The sequence below is a fragment of the Vipera berus genome (genome assembly GCF_964194415.1).
Source record: "Vipera berus genome assembly, chromosome: 6".
In the NCBI taxonomy this organism is placed as follows: domain Eukaryota; kingdom Metazoa; phylum Chordata; class Lepidosauria; order Squamata; family Viperidae; genus Vipera; species Vipera berus.
The window spans coordinates 78,379,798-78,397,070 of record NC_138208.1 but is presented as its reverse complement, the minus strand read 5'-3'; the positions used below and the strand labels follow the sequence as shown (position 1 = coordinate 78,397,070).

The window sequence follows — 17,273 nt, the reverse complement described above, 5'->3', positions numbered from 1 at the left end:
ATCAGAGTTCATTTCCACAGATGTCTGAAGGGTTAGCCTCACTTGGTCAGTGGATCACACGTGAAGAATGGGCTGAATACACGGAGGGAGATCCTATTGAGGACTTGGCATATGGTACATTTTGGTTCTTGGAGATGAGAGAATTGCAGGATTTTCTGTTTTAGACTCCTTTGAAATTCTTTACATACACCTTATCAGTGCTTTTTTTGTTAAAAAAAAAGTGCCGGAACTCACACGTCATACAACCCACCTTGCCTACCCTACAAGGTTTACCTTTGTAGTTGAAAAAAAAAACCAAAACCCTTCAATTTTTAGTGTATCTAAAAGACTAGGATTTTGTTCAAGGCAACTCTGGAAAATCCGTTGAAAAAAAGTGCCGGAACTCTGTTCTGGTGCGTTCTATGACAGCGATGGCAAACCTTTTAGAGACCAAGTGCCCAAATTGCAACCCAAAACCCACTTATGTATCGTCGGGTGCTGGGTGGGTATGGCCCATTAGATAGGTGTGGCCAATTGGGTGGGCGTGGCCTATTGCATGGGCGTGGCTGCGGTTCTAATGACAGACTGGGTAGGACTAAAAAGTTCAATCAATCAATTCCAACTTTGCACACGGCGGCGTGTTCCTAAAGCGAAAAGGTTTTATTAAACCCAGCTGAAAACCTAGGACTGGGGCGACGGCGCGCCGCACGTGCCCACAGTGAGGGCTCTGCGTGCCACCTGTGGCACACGTGCCATAGGTTCGCCACCACAGTTCTGTGACATCCAGGTTAGGCAAAGTGTCTTTTTCTCCTTTCAAAGCAAGATGCAGCAGAGGATATGATGTGCTAAATATAGCTTTAAATTTGGTCTATAGATTTCTCTTAGTACTTAATTGCTGAGTGTTCTTTGGTGTATGGTCCCTATTAATATATAAAGTGTTTTATCCGTAGTAGATGAGCATAAATGTAACTTGGCACGCTAAAGAGGTTTGGAAATACATGCAGATAGGGTTTCTGAGAAGACACATTCTTTAGTAGGGATCAGAAGATTTAGAATACTTGCCCAGAGTTCTTTATTATTGTTGTTTTTGTTATTGCCCAGAATCTTTTGAAACAGGGCAAACACATTTAAATGATAATAATAATAATTATTGGTCTCTGTTTATATATTTTTTTTAAAAATGGGTTTTTACCTTAGATTATCAACAATTGTCAGAAGAGAGGAAACAGATAGCTGCTGTTTATTTTTTGCTCACTTGTTAGTGGCTTTATAGTGATGACTATTTGTGCTATACACAGCATTGAAAAACAAGCTTTGCAGACCATGGCCATGCAACTGAGCAGTTTTATTCGCAGCATTAGCACAGCTGCATCGTTACACAGTTTGTATCACTGCTTCAAAAGTTGTCTCTGGTTGCCTTTTCTTACATATACATGCACAACTACTTCACCTGCCTGGGAGTCCCAGTGGAAAGGTTATTTGCACCTGGACACAAATGTGGAGACATCTGCTAAACCAGCATATGAAACTTTAAAAGGATGCAGACGCTTTAATGTTTCCAAAAGAGGAGCCTTTTGAAAGAGCTCTTTGGAATGTTTTGCACAGCTTTAAGCATTTGTTTTTGTATACATTAGGTGTACAAAGTATACTTTGCATGGGAAAAAAAGTGTCCCTCTGATAAAGGGACATAGTGCTGCCTTTGTGTCAATGCTGAACCAGGATTTTCAAGCCGTAGTCAACCCTATCAATCTTAGTGATTTGACTTACAAATATTGAAGTGTTAAAACCTGAAGCAAGGATGGACAATTGTTTGGTAGCTGCAGGCCACATATTTCAGAGAAGTCTCAGACCCATAGTGGGTGGAGTCATTATGCAGATGGATAGCTTAAAAGATTTTTTATTTTTATCTTCCAGAGATTGGGAGAATAGTTAGAGCTTTCTAAAGTTTGGCTGAGACTGTTTTAAGACCTATATTATAGTTTTCACATGTTTCCTGACTCAGAGTGCTAGAAAACCACATTTTCAGCGCTTGTCAGAGATGGCTCTATAGTCCTCAAGTTAGAGTCATCCAAAAAGTTATGGCGATACCCAAGCAGTTGAAGCCTTGCCCTTTTTATATGTGAGTATATGACACATATACCAAAGGGATTAGATTTTGTGCTGTTGCAGACATCTTTGACCCCTCCCACACCCCAGGCTCAAGCAGCCCTCTTGTTACAGATTTCCCACCTTTGCTGCAAAAGCCAGTTTGCACTTCGCGCTAAATGAAAGCCAGGATGCACAATGGTATTCATGAAACATCTAAGGCTTACTTCTTCATAAGGTTCCTCAATACCTTGATGCCTTTAAAGAGGGAGACAATGGAAAGGTAGTGCTTGGGGAGTTTATTCAACACAGCTGCACTTCTATGTCTGGACAATAGACAATAGCTAATCTGTCATGTAATTAGTCTAGGATTTGTTTCAGGAAGTGGGTGGGATATGCAGCGTGGCTAACTCATTTTTAAACTATATTAAATGGGTAGAATTGGATTGCTGGCTCTGTAATGTATATAATCTTTGGTTTTTCAACTGGCACATATTGCGAGTCAAAAGGGAGTTTGGTCCAGAACAAATAACAAGCCCATCATTTGTGGAGGTTGCTCTGCCTGGGAGGCTCAATGCATCCTTTGCTATTTTAATATATTCCTTAAATATGGTATTAAAAAACCAAATGCCTCATGATGTTAGTGGCTATATGTAGGTATATATTCTAATAGTTGTGTAACTGTAATTAAGCATTATGTCTGAAGATATACTGACTCCAAATGGCCATAACCCATGTAACACCGTAATTTGAAGTTGATTTGTAAATCATAATTGCACTGACCAAAATTAAGCAGCATATTTGACCTAAACCACACTTATGGAAACATCTTCTTTGCTTATACATTCCTAAAAAGATTTTGCTGGTAGTTTATTATATGAATGCTGCTGGATATAATTTATAATGTCTAGTTTAATGAAAAGAAGGACTAGGAGTGACATGAAGCAGTGTTCCAAAATCTAAGGGGTGCCATCAAGAAGAGGGAGTCGACCTATTCTCCAAAGCACCTGAAGGCAGGACAAGAAGCAACGGATGGAAACTAATTCAGGAGAGAAGCAACCTAGAACTAAGGAGAAATTTCCTGACAGTTAGAACAAATAATCATTGGAATGGCTTGCCTCCAAAAGTATTGGACAACTATTTGTCTGAAATGGTATAGGGTTTCCTGCTTCAGCGGGGGGTGGGGTGGTGGATGAAAAGACCCCCAAAGTCCCTTCCAACTCTGTTACTCTGTATTCTGTAATCCAGGGGTCTTCAAACCTGGCCCTTTTATGACTTGTGGACTTCAGCTCCCAGAATTCCTCAGCCAGGTACACTAGCTGAGGAATTCTGGGAGTTGAAGTCCACAAGTCATAAAAGGGCCAAGTTTGAAGACCCCTGCTGTAATCCCTGTCACCCTCCTCTTGTGATGTATAATCAGAGTTGGCTACATGCAAATCCTATTGATTTCACAGCATTTCTTTGTTCCTTTTTCTTCTTTGTCCTGCCTCAGGTTGTGAAAACAGCTCTTCTTGGAGGGCCATAAAACAGCTGTTCTCAGACATTTTGGTTTTAAGATCCTATACCAGGGGTAGGCAACCTCGGCTCTTTTATGACTCATGGACTGGGAGTTAAAGTCCGTGAGTCATAAAAGAGCCGAGGTTGCCTACCCCTGCCCTATACATTCTGAGGGATCCTTGGTGCTCTCTGAACTTGGTTCTTTCTTGCAGAATTTCATTACCCAAATTAGGTAACATCATCATGACTAGCACTGATGATGTTATCAAGTTTGGATAATGAACCATTTGTAGGAAAACAACTGAGTTCAGAGAGCTCCAAGGACCCCTCATTTCAACCTTGAGCTACAAATATTATCCTTGATTGATACATTTATATTCTTAAAATTAACTGAGGGTCCTGAAGACTTGGGTTTTATGTGACTTATATCTTTCAATATTTATTGTATTAGAAATTAAAACGGAGAAACGTTAAATCTATTTATTTCCTTGACTTTGTGACTTCCTGAAAGGGTATCAGGGAGCAGCAGAATGACTACTATAGAGTCTACATAGAAGTAGTTGTTTTAGCTCCGCTTATTTTCCTCACAGAACCTCATTTGCTCAGAGACTGAAACTGATAGACCAAAATCAGATGTGTAGTAAGAAGCAGGGGAAGAGGTACACTATATACCGTATATACTTGAGTATAAGCCGACTCGAGTATAAGCCGAGACCCCTAATTTTACCCCAAAAAACTGGAAAAAGTTATTGACTCGAGTATAAGCCGAGGCTGGGAAATGCAGCAGCTCACGGTAAATTTCAAAAATAAAAATACAGGTAGATAACAATAAAATTGCTTTAATTGAGGCATGTGGAAAAGAGGGTCAACAAAAACAATATATTATCAGTATATTCAACAAAAACAATATATTATCAGTATATTCAACAAAAACAATATATAACATTAAAGTATTAACAATAACTTTAAATGTACAAAAACCTTAACTCAATAAGCAACCAAGCTAAAACACAAGCATCAAAATCCTTCAAAACTGGATTCCTCCTCCTCATCTGTATCTGCAAACAGAGCTTCAGCTGTAGCTGGTGTGAGGTTATCATCATATACATTGTCACAGAGTTCGCTGTCATCACTATCACAGCTGTCGTCCTCATACAAAGCAGTGTCTTCACTGCCATCCATAGCATTACTTATGCCACATTTCTTGAAGGCGTGCTTCACCATGTCCTCTGGAATCTCTTCCCATGCATCACGAACCCACTTTGCTATCATTTCTATGTCAGGCTTCATCATATTTCCACCTTTTGTTAGTCGGGCTTGACCAGATGACATCCATTCGCACCACATCTTTCGCACACGGTCTTTGAAAGGTTTATTTAAACACACATCTAAGGGCTGTAATACAGATGTAAGCCCACCTGGAATAACGGCTAAAGTAACTTGAGAAGACTTTGCCAATGTTTTTATGTCATCAGATGTGTGGGCTCTGAACATATCCCAAACTAGCAATGATGGTTTTTTCTTTAAGGCTGCTCCTGGTCGTCCGTTCCAAACTTCTTCCAGCCACTTTTTTGTTCCATCTTCATCCATCCAGCCTTTAACATGTGGGTGCACTGTAATTCGTGGTGGGAATTTGACCTTTTTAGGCAAGGTCTTTCTTTTAAAAATAATGACAGGCCGCAGCTTAGTTCCATTAGCCAAACATGACAGAACAACTGTAAAATGGTTTTTCTCATTACCTGTGGTTCTGAGTAAAACAGTTTTGTCTCCCAAACTTGCCACGGTTCTGTTGCTTGGAAGATCAAAGGTCATCCATATTCCCAATATCTCCCAGGTCATAGTTATGGATCTTTCTTTGTTTTATGATGAATGAATGGAATGACATCACTTTTTCATCAAGGTCTTTTGGCAACTTCTGTGAAATCTTTGTTCTTTGCCGCAAACATAGGCCATACCTATTCATGAAGCCAGTACACCATCCTGCTGACGCAACAAAATTTTCAATGCCTGGTACTTTTAATTTGTCATCTTTAGCCATTTGAAGGGCACGTAAGCGAATTCCCATGCGTGTTACGCAGTAACCATTTTGACGACACTCCATAACCCATTTATGCAATTCAGTCTCTAGAGCCCCATATGGAGTTGTTAAACCACGTCGAGCTTTTTTTGCCTTTGGAATCTTTTCCAACTCAGCTTTCATTTTCCGCCACTCCCTCACTTGTTTTTCATCAACACCAAATTCCCTACTTGCAATACTGTTATTGCTTTTTTCTGCTCTTGACACAACCTTTAGTTTGAAAGCAGCTTCGTATGACCTGCGTCTTTGTTTTGGTGCAGGATTAGAAGTACTGGGATCCATTTCTAACAGGAATGGGGAGGTCTGCTAGGGAGGCGGCAGTCAAGCGTTGTTTCCCTCCTCGTGGGTGTGTGGGGGGGCAGTCAAGCGTTGTTTCCCTCGTGCGCGTGTGTGTGTGGGGGGGGGCAGTCAAGCGTTGTTTCCCTCCTCGTGCGCGCGTGTGTGTGTGTGTGGGGCAGTCAAGCGTTGTTTCCCTCCTCAGTCAAGCTTGTTTCCCTCCTCGTGCGTGTGTGTGTGTGTGTGTGTGTGTGTGTGTGTGTGTGAGACCTGCGGGAACGGCTGGTAGAGGTGGCGGCAGTCCGGCGTTTCCCCCCCTCATGCATGCGTGCGTGTGTCAGACCCGCGGGAATGGCTGGTAAGGAAGCGGCGTTCCCCCCCCCCTCCTGTGTGTCGGGCCCACGGGGCTTGACACACAGAGAAACGCAAATGCCGGACTGCCGCCACCTTTACTAGCCATTCCTGCGGGTCTGACACACACACACACACACACACACACGCACGAGGGGGAGAAACAACGCTGGACTGCCGCCACCTCTGCCAGCCCTGCAAGCCTCTGCCGCCCCGGCGTTGGTGGTCGAGCTCTTCGGAGCCGGCAGAGAATCTCCCGCATGAGGAGGTCGCGGCTTTCTCTCTTGCTTCGGACTGCAAGGATTTAAACTCCAGGAACAAATCCCGATGGAAGTTTTTTTTTTAAAAAATACTCCTCCGGGTCAGACAGGGGACCCAGGCTGAGGTCTAGGGGTAGTGGGGGGGGCTCGCGGACATAGATGGGCTCAAGTGGAAGCCAAGCAGCCCTCCCGAATCTGGGCTTCTGGACGGAGCAGCCGGTGGTGCGTTTCAAAAAGCAGAAAAGTTGGATTTTGAACATTTCAGCAGCGCATCTGCACCCGCTGCTTTTAGAAAGTACGAGGACCGGCAACTCCACTTCTCGGCTGATGCAGCGGGAGGCCGTGGGTCAAGCAGGCTACGCTTCCCCGGGCGCTGCAACGGCACCCGTTTTCCCCCGCGAGTTTTCACTACCTGGCCCCTGCAGAATCGCGGCGGCGCCCCCGGAGAAGCCTACCCCGAGGCTGCGGCCGATTTTTCCTTCTCCAGGCCTCTGCCGCCCAGAGCGTTGTTTCTCCCCCTCGTGCGTGCATGTGTGTGTGTGTGTGTGTGTGTCAGACAGAAACGGGCGGCAGAGGCCTGGAGAAGGAAAAATTGGCCGCAGCCTCGGGGTAGGCTTCTCCAGGGGCGCCGCCGCGATTCTGCAGGGGCCAGGTAGTGAAAACTCGCCGGGGAAAACGGGTGCTGTTGCAGCGCCCGGGGAAGCGTAGCCTGCTTGACCCACGGCCGGCGGGGGAGACCGGTGCAGGGACACGCCGGGGAGCCTCCGCCGTGCGGAGGTGCCGCCACTGCCTTTCGCTCTTCCACGACTGCGGAGGCTTCCCGGCAGCGACGTCGAGAGCCGCAAAGCAGGAGCGCCCGCCGGACGGGTCGCGGCTGGAGGGCCGACCTTTTTCCTTCCGTGTGCGGAGCGAAGCGCTTCGACTGCGTCGTGGAAGCGCCACCCGAGAGTCTTTCGGGTGGCGGATCCAGCCCCGCCGCAGGCGCTGAGTTTGAAGAGAGGCTGGGCCTCCCGCTGCATCAGCCGAGAAGTGGAGTTGCCGGTCCTCGTACTTTCTAAAAGCAGCGGGTGCAGATGCGCTGCTGAAATGTTCAAAATCCAACTTTTCTGCTTTTTGAAACGCACCACCGGCTGCTCCGTCCAGAAGCCCAGATTCGGGAGGGCTGCTTGGCTTCCACTTGAGCCCATCTATGTCTGCGAGCCCCCCCCCACTACCCCTAGACCTCAGCCTGGGTCCCCTGTCCGACCCGGAGGAGTATTTTTTTTTTAAAAAACCTCCATTGGGATTTGTTCCTGGAGTTTAAATCCTTGCAGTCCGAAGCAAGAGAGAAAGCCGCGACCTCCTCCTGCGGGAGATTCTCTGCCGGCTCCGAAGAGCTCGACCACCAACGCCGGGGCGGCAGAGGCTTGCAGGGCTGGCAGAGGTGGCGGCAGTCCAGCGTTGTTTCTCCCCCTCGTGCGTGTGTGTGTGTGTGTGTGTGTGTGTTTCAGACCCGCAGGAATGGCTAGTAAAGGTGGCGGCAGTCCGGCATTTGCGTTTCTCTGTGTGTCAAGCCCCGTGGGCTCGACACACAGGAAGGGGGGGAATGCCGGAATGCCGCTTCCCTACCAGCCATTCCCGTGGGTCTGACACACACACGCACGCACGAGGGGGAGAAACAACGCTGGACTGCCGCCAGCTCTGCAAGGCTCTGCCGCTCCCTTCTCTCAGCAGCCTGTTCCGAACGAAGGGACAGTTCTTTTTTTTTGTTCACTGGAGTATAAGCCGAAGTGGATTTTTTCAGCCCGAAAAGTGGGCTGAAAAATTCGGCTTATACTCAAGTACATACGGTATGTTTTGGAAGTACACTTTTTGTTGATAGTTGTGCGGCTTTCCATGATTGCTTTCATTTTGGAGGAAGAGGTAGGCAGGCTTAACTCTTCTACAGAGAGAAAACTCCTAGATACAGTAATGCATTGTGGATTTACTAATGATGGACGAATGATGTAGAGATCAATAGAGCTCACGAAGCATTTTTTTAAAAGTCTTCCTTAAAAACAGAATTCATAACATGTATTTTGCTAAAAACATGAAATATCTGCTTGATGAAATTAAGGATGTGATAGAAGGCAGCACATGTGGTTTTATTATTCAGAATGGACCTTTCTGTGCCCTTCCCTCTGTTTAGCAGATATAAATTGAGTGGGTTTTTTATGCCAATAACAAGATGTGAATGTAGATATAAATTCATCTTTGCCTATCTAGTAATCTTTTTTCTTTTCCTTTGTCTAGATTAATTATGTTTATGGAGTAAAAGAAGCAATTATTGATGAGCAAAATACTGGACCAGAAGACAGGTAGACTGGAACGTATCAGCTGTCCGGGGGTCCCCTGGCTGAACTGGAAGCATGGAGGAGGGGATTAATGGAAAGATGAACCAGGCCCACGTCCTCTTTGACCGATTTGTCCAGGCTTCCACTTGCAAAGGAACTCTAAAAGCCTTTCAAGAGCTCTGTGATTATTTGGAGCTGAAGCCCAGGGATTATCGTACTTTCTACCACAAGCTCAAATCCAAGCTCAGTTATTGGAAAGCAAAAGCTCTTTGGGCCAAGTTGGATAAGAGGGGCTGCCACAAAGACTATAGGAAGGGGAAAGTGTGCACCAACACAAAGGTGAGCATGGAAAAATGGCTTACGTTTCTTTGACTCCTACTTACAAGAATGGCTTCTGTACGCTATATGTAGTTAATTATGTGTGGATGAACATAAAGCAACAAACTTTATTTTCCCAAAGCATCCGTCCATGTTTTGCTAAATTGAGCTGAACTATGTTCTTTGTAATGTTCAGATTCCCTCCTTAAAAAGGAAAGACCCTGATGGCTTATGCTTGCTTGTTTGTGCTGTTTGCTCATCTGGGTTTGTGTTCAGTTAACAGCCTGATACATGACTGCCTTCATTGGCAGTTACTCATGGTTTTGCTTGAGTAATGTACATGAATAGATGAAATAACTATTACAAATGCTGGTTTGTTCCCATTGCATCTATTATGCCACTTAAAATGATGGTTGGCTCCCCCAAAGCCAGTGTTTGCTTAGAGCAGCATTCCTCAGCTCAAGCAACTTTAAAATGGTTGGTCTTCAACTCCCAGAATTTCTCAGCTAGCATACCAATTGGGGAAGTCTGGGTGTTGAGGTCCAACCATCTTTTAAGTTGCTAAGATTGAGAAGAACTGGTTTAGAGCAGTGAACAAGTCAGTCCCCCATTTAATGTCCTGCAAATTGCTTTTTTCTTTTTAAGTTCATCACCAATTCCTCTCTTACTTCATTCCAGTCAAACAGGGAAAAATCTGTTTACGTTTTCAGAAGAAGAAAAAACATTCGGGAGAAGATATTAGGCCACTTAGCAATACATTAGACAAGAAAGTGTTTATTTTATTTTTTAAAAAAATTCTATTTGGATTTTGATCTTAAGAAGGCTCTCTTGAATAAACAAGTCACCAGTTTTATATAAAATGGTATAAAGTGACGTTAGTCTCTGAAAGCGTCGGTTAAACTTCAATGCCTGACTTTCTTGATCTAGACTCCCACTTCTGTCAGCAAATTAGCAACTTTTCTGGGTTCTGTCAAACAAAGTCATATTTAAGCAATGATTCACTTGAGCATGTGGCCTGCCTTGTACCAGCCATGAGGAGAGAAATGGTCAGCAGCTGTGTCTGCTTCTATTCCTTATGTGCAGTTACGACAGGTTCCTAAGCTGTGTACAGTTCACTGTGTGCTTTGGGGACCATCTGCGCATCGTTTGTCAATATCCAACTTTTAGCCTTATGGTTTCTATTCTGGCTGCCTGGTAGCTTAATGAGGCATATCCAAATATGTCTCCCTAAATGAAATGAATCAAGGGTCATGATCCCCCAAGTGGAAGACAGATGTTTTCTTCCCCCCCCCAAAAAAAATAGAAAGAGAAATGAAGCAGTTCTCTTACATTCTAATGATAAGAAGAGCTGTTTGAAAACAAAGGAACAGGCAGGAGATAAAAGGGACTGTAAACACGACTGCTATGAAGCACCGTGCCTTTGAAGATTAGGCTGAAAATTAACTGGAGGGGGTATTTTCCTGTGGTTTCCAGATTTTTTTCCTATATTGTTTCTCTCCCGTGGCATTTTTTTAATAGAATCATAAAGTTGAAAGAGACCATAGAGGTCTTCTAATCCAGAGGTCTTCAAACTCGGCCCTTTTATGACTCATGGACTTCAACTCCCAGAATTCCTCAGCCAGTGTGCCTGGCTGAGGAATTCTGGGAGTTGAAGTCCATGAGTCATAAAAGGGCTGAGTTTGAAGACCCCTGTTCTAATCCAACCTCCATTGCATTCAGTTACTTTCTTCCTCTGGTCCTGGGGCACTACACCCTTTTGACTTACTTCTCCCCTTTTTTAAACTGTTTTGCCTAAATTAGGGGGTCTTTTATGGACTTCATCTCCCAAAATTCCTCAGCCAGCTGCCTGGGGAATTCTGGGCGTTGAAGTCCACAAGTCTTAAAGTTGCCAATTTTGGAGACCCCTGTGCTAAATGATGGAGGGAAGGGTGTTTGTGTCTGTGTCGTATGTTTCTGAAAATATTTTGGGTATGCAAGAAGGAATGGTGTGTGAAGATGGAGATCAGTTTATTTTGTAAAGGTGGTGTCTTGATTTATAGACCATTAATTGCAATTGTACATTTTTCTTCTTCTTTTATGTCCCAGGTGGTCCTTGTTTGTTTGTTTAAAGAACATGAGTTCTCTAGGTATATTTGCACACATTTGAGGGGTGGATGGGAAAATCCCCAGGTCTGGTCTCAGATTAAAACCAGTAACCCAAGTTGATGCCAAGATGTAAAAACTAGGCAAAACACAGGAATTTTCTGCTTGCTTTTAATTCATTCTGATTTCTTTGTCTAATCTCCCTTCTATGGGATCATCTCAAATTTAGGACCATCCTTTTTTGAGTAAATGCAGTATTTCCTTCGTAACGCTGAGCCATGGTTGGTCCCACCGCATTTGCTTATATGTCCCAAAGGTACTTTTTCAAGAGGCAACTGAACTTTTTTGTTTTTCTTTGTAGACGTTTCACTTTCTCACTCAAGAAACTTCGTCAGTTCTCTTGCATGAGAAGTGAAATGTCTTGAAAGAAAAACAAAGTCCAGTTGCCTCTTGAAAAAAGCACCTTTGGGACAACTGTGACCTGGATGTTTGAGAATCAATCTCCATATAGACATTTGCTTATATGGATATTTGCTGTGATAATGTCAGATGTCTTTGTTGTTTTGGATAAATATCTCCCATCAATTTTGTTTCATTCTAGTAATACCAAAAGAGAATAAGACAGGGAGGGTTTGAGGTTCAAATCTGTAATGTGGTCTGCATATGCAGCAGAAACAGGGTTCTAATATGTGTGTGTGTGTGTGTGTGTGTGTGTGTGTGTGTGTGTAGTTGTTATAAGTAGTCCTCGACTTAAGATCACAGTTGAACCCCAAATTTCTGTTGCTAAGCAAGACTTCTGTTAAATGAATTTTGCCCCATTTTGCGACCTTTCTTGCCATAGTTTGTTAAGTGAATCACTGAAGTTGTCAAGTTAGTAACATAATTGTTAACTGAATCTGGCTTCCCTATTGATTTTTCTTGCCGGAAGGTCACAAAAGGTGATCCTGGGACACGGCAACCGTCATAAAAATGAGTCGGTTGCCTGGCGTCTGAATTTGGATTGTGTGAACTTGGGGCTGCTGCAACGGTTGTAAATGTGAAAAGGAAATATAAGTTACTTTTTTCAGTGCCGTTGTAACTTCAAATGGTCACTAAATGGTTGTAAGTCAAGGACTATCTGTACTTCTGGCTGTAGATGTGGGTTGCCCTTAATACTTGATTAAAGATGGACAGTATTTAATATTTATTTTTTATGTATATGTAGGGGTGTGGGGCTATACATATGTTGTATAATATATAGTATGTTTAGGTGTGTGTCATGTATGTGTTTCACTTTGAGAGCGGGCAACTAAATTTCATTTTTGATGTGTGCCGTTGTGCTCACAGTAAAAAAAAAATGACAGTAAAGGTTATCTTCTTATCTCATCTTAAAACTCCTCTGCAAATAAAAACTAGTGCAACTAAGATGGGACTTGGAACCTTTCTCCATAATTTGTCCCCCCCCTGCAAATTTTCAGGGACTGATCTGGATAAAGGGGAGTCATTCCAGAGCTATGTGACCTCTGAAGTTATATGTTTTGCTCCATCAAGTTGCACAGCTGTATGCCCGTTTGACCTCTTGGAGGGCGTAATTGGAGCTTCTGGACAGCTGCAGGTGGCTAACCAGATGTTCTCCCTGGAAAGAGCAGAGCTAAAATGTTTTAACTTAGTTAGAAGGGGAGGGGGAAGGGATTCCTTTGAGAAGCAAGCTAATTTGGTAGTCTTGCTGAATTTTGAGATGGTACCCACAGGTGGGTACTTCATTTAGCCCACAAGCTACCAGTTTCCTGCTGTTTTAATTCGGCCATCCATGGCCTGGTTTGGTTTTAATTGTGGTGTGTTGGAACTTGCTTGAAATTTTGTAGAGGGTCTCACTTGAAGCTGCAGGATTATTGTAAAGGAAAATATAAGTACAACTCAGGCAATAATCTTCCTGAACATCTGCAACTTGTAAGAATTTTTAGGCTTCTGCCACTGAGCTTTACTTCTCCCAAAATGCTCTGATGTCTGAAGTGGAAGTCTACTAACTGCTTATTTGGAATCCCATCTGTTTCTGTGCCAAATGGCTTACATGTTGTAAAGGTAAAGGTTCCCCCCCAAATGCGTGCAAGTTGTTTCCAACTCTAGGGGCCAGTGCTCATCTCCGTTTCAAAGCCGAAGAGCCAGCACTTGTCCGAGGACATCTCCGTGGTCATGTGGCCGGCATGACTACACGCCAAAGGCACATGGAACGCTGTTACCTTCCCACCGTAGTGGTCCCTATTTTTCTACTTGCATTTTTACGTGCTTTTGAACTGCTAGGTTCGGGATTCGACCTGCCAAACTGCCGACCTTCTGATCGACAAGCTCAGCATCCTCAGGATTCGACCCGCCAAACTGGCAACCTTCTGATCGACAGGCTCAGCGTCCTAACCCACTGAGCCACCGTGTCCCTACATGTTGTAGAACTGCATTATTTTTGCAAAGCAGCATATGCATGCAGGTAGCATTAACTTTTCTAAGTTAACAAAACTATGTTGTAGTGGAACTTGTGGTCTGAAATCCTGCAGTTTCTTGATGCAGGTAAGTGGAGCTTTGAAAAGGACTAGCTTTGTTGTTATTGTAAGTGTTCAGACTGAAGCTATGACACTGTTTTGCAGCAGTAACTCTGGGAAGCTTATTTAGGATATTTAGGATACAAATAGTCTTCACTGTCTGCTTCAATGGGATGCAGTGGCTCAGTGAGTTAGGACGCTGAGCTTGTCGATCAGATGGTCGGCAGTTTGGCGGGTCGAATCCCGAGTGCCGCGTAGCAGAGTGAGCGCCTGCTACTCGTCCCAGCTTCTGCCAACCTAGCAGTTCGAAAGCACGTAAAAATGCAAGTAGAAAAATAGGGACCACTACGGTGGGAAGGGAACAGCGTTCCGTGCGCCTTTGGTGTCTAGTCATGCCGGCCACATGACCACGGAAACGTCCTCGGACAAGCGCTGGCTCTTCAGCTTTTAAACGGAGATGAGCACCGGCCCCTAGAGTTGGAAACGACTAGCACGCATGTGCGGGGGAACCTTTACCTTTATCTGCTTCAATACCTCCCTAGTTTTTTGATTCATAGAAAGTCTGTTCATGTGTGCATAATAATGCCTGTTCTTTCCTTCTCTCCTAGTGTCTCATTATTGGGGCTGGACCCTGTGGCCTTCGGACAGCCATTGATCTCTCCTTTTTAGGAGCAAAGGTGGTGGTGATAGAAAAGCGTGATGCCTTCTCCCGCAACAATGTTCTGCATCTGTGGCCATTCACCATTCATGATTTGAGAGGCCTTGGCGCCAAAAAGTTCTATGGCAAATTTTGTGCAGGAGCCATCGACCATATCAGTAAGGACCACTTGCAGGTGGAAGGAGTGGATAGTATATATGATGTCACCATAGTAAAGGTTGAGGACAAATGGATTGTGTCAGGTTTCATGGACGAGGTAGACAAGAAAGAGGTGCTAGTGTGAAAGTCTAAGCATAAGGCATAGTTGAGGAGAAAGCATGAGTAATTTAAAATTTGGAAGTTTATTTTTTATACATATACCACCAGCTTTAATAAAATCTTTAAAAAATCAGAAGTATGCTTTTATTCCAGGAGTGATGCTGAGATCCACAAGGGAGGTTTCAGGCCTCCTATCCCAAAACTCAATTGGGTTCTCATTCTCTAGCCCCCTGCTTTGCATTGGGATAGCAGCTGTGTGTTTCCTGTTGCTACCTACTATTATTCAGAAAGCTTATCACCTGGCATCTATACTATAAGTCCAGTGGGAGAGAGTGGAGCAGGATCTTGTACCCTATGTTGCCTTTCTGGTGCTTAAAAGATAACAATACAAAAGATGAAATAATTTCTACCTGGTTATATGTCATAGAGATGTGGTGATTAGAAGATTCCCCTTTACCTCAGTCGATCTCACAGAAAACAAAGAAAATCAAGCTCTTATAAAGTAAAATGAAAAATTGGGGTTTTTTTTCTTGAAAGTATTAAAATGATAACATTCAGTATCGGAGAAAATAGATTCAGAAAACCCCAGTTCATGGTAATGCGGCACCTTACAAATTCATTAAGAAATAATATTCCAGAAGATAATGCAGTATTCTGAACAGACCAGCAGGTGGTGGTGTCTGTCACAAATATTGTAGATCATAAGTTTCTTTTTGAAAAAAGTTATATCTTCATCAACATAGCCTGCAGCATAAATGAGAGTTGAAATTAAACACCCATGTCCAGGATGTTTACAGATATAAAGAAAATGAGGATTAGAACAGCACAGAAAACAGAAGTCAAAAAACCTAGCACAAATTCTATGTTTTACCCGTATACCAGAAATATCAGGTTTCCTGAAGGATCTTGGCTTCAATTTCTTGGACTTCTTGGAGATCCCAAGTGTTCATCGAAATCTGCTGGGAACAATAGAAATTAGTATTCAAACCTTTTTATAGCCAGCATTTGGAAGTTATGGGTACTCTGACTCCATATTAGTCCATGTATGTGTCAAAGAGCCATCCCTCACTTTTAGGGATGTGGATTCTGATTTCACATGCAGATTACATTCACAACAAACCCTGGTTAATAACAGATCCAGTGTGATGCTTTTAGACTGAAATGTAGCTGTCATCTGTATATGACAAATTTAATAAAATTTAATCAACTCTCCATGGAATAATCTCTTATTTTGGGAGCTGTTACTACCTGAAAGAGAACCCTAAAGGTGCCATAGTCAGCTTAGTTGTTCAAGAAGGAAATCCACATAATAATTTTCTCCTGACCATCTTGAGTAAATGGAGCAGAACTTGGAATAGTGTTTTTTTTTTTGTCCGATTTATGGCCAGTTGCATTTGGAACTTGCTTTGGAAAGTTCTTCTGTAGACAGCATTTTCAGGTGCTTTTAATCTTATTGTTGACTAGATTACATTTTAAGTGACAAATTCTCCAAGCAATCTTTCAGATGTTGGAGTGTTGCATCAATTGTGAAGAATGTCTCATCTTTATTATTTATGCTTCTATTTCTCAGGTATTCGTCAGCTTCAGCTGATACTCTTGAAGGTCTCCTTAATCCTCGGTGTTGAGATCCATGTCAATGTGGAATTTCAAGGTCTTTTCTGTCCTCCAGAGGACCAGGAGAATGAGAGTAAGTAGGGTTGGCATTTATAGCAGACTCTGGGTGGAAGTCTTGCTCTTTATACAATATCTAAGGAATTACTCTTATATAATGCAGCGTGATGGCTCAGCGGTTCAGACACTGGGCTTTTCAGCTGGAAAGCAGACAGCCCAGGTTTGAGACTGGAGCATCGCACAACGGGGTGACCTCCCGTCCTCATCCTAGCTCCTGCCAATCTAGCAGTTTGAAAGCATGCAAATGCATGTAAATTAGTAGATACCCCTTCAGTGGGAAGGAAACATTGCTCCGTAACATCCCACTGGCCACATGGTCGCGGAAATGTCTTTAGACAGTGCTGGCTCAAAGGCCCTTGAAGCAGAGATGAGCGCTGCCCCCTGTAGTCAGCAATGGCTAGCAGAGTAAGATCCATGGGGATTTCTTTACCTCTACTCTTGTATAATCAGGCCATCTTGGGGAGTGGCTGTATGTGACCATTCGAGTTTACAAATATAATGAGATGGATAACTTCCCACGCTGATGCTGAAAGGCCTAGTTAAATATTGCTTGATTGTTCAAGCCATTTACATGTCTGTATCCATTTTTGTACATGCTTTGTTAATATATAATTTATCCACAGGGATAGGTTGGCGTGCACAGGTCTATCCCAAAACACATCCTGTGTCAGAATATGAGTTTGATGTGATAATTGGAGGGGATGGAAGGCGAAATACTTTGGAAGGTAACTGTGGCTGATGTTTATGTTTATGCTGATGTGTAGGGCATGCCTGCAACCCAACTATTGCCAGGTTAGCCATGGTGGCTGAGAATGATAGGAAAAGAAGTCTACCACAGAGGCAAGACTTTTGTAGCCTCTGCTTATTACTGCATTATGCTGTTTTTCTTGTGGCCCTTTATTTATCCAGGGAGACATTTCAGTGAGAATAGATTAT

At 43.4% G+C, this 17,273-nt stretch overlaps 1 protein-coding gene across 1 annotated transcript in view; it reads left to right on the top strand.

Annotated features, from left to right (window-relative positions):
* Nucleotides 1–17,273, top strand: part of MICAL3 (microtubule associated monooxygenase, calponin and LIM domain containing 3) — a 203,546-nt gene that overhangs the window by 64,346 nt on the left and 121,927 nt on the right. The window contains exons 2-5 of the mRNA XM_081331790.1: nucleotides 8,797–9,176; nucleotides 14,359–14,566; nucleotides 16,237–16,353; nucleotides 16,961–17,062. Of these exons, the coding sequence (XP_081187916.1) occupies nucleotides 8,913–9,176; nucleotides 14,359–14,566; nucleotides 16,237–16,353; nucleotides 16,961–17,062 (691 nt within the window). The 5' untranslated portion in view covers nucleotides 8,797–8,912. The remainder of the gene's footprint in view (nucleotides 1–8,796; nucleotides 9,177–14,358; nucleotides 14,567–16,236; nucleotides 16,354–16,960; nucleotides 17,063–17,273) is intronic.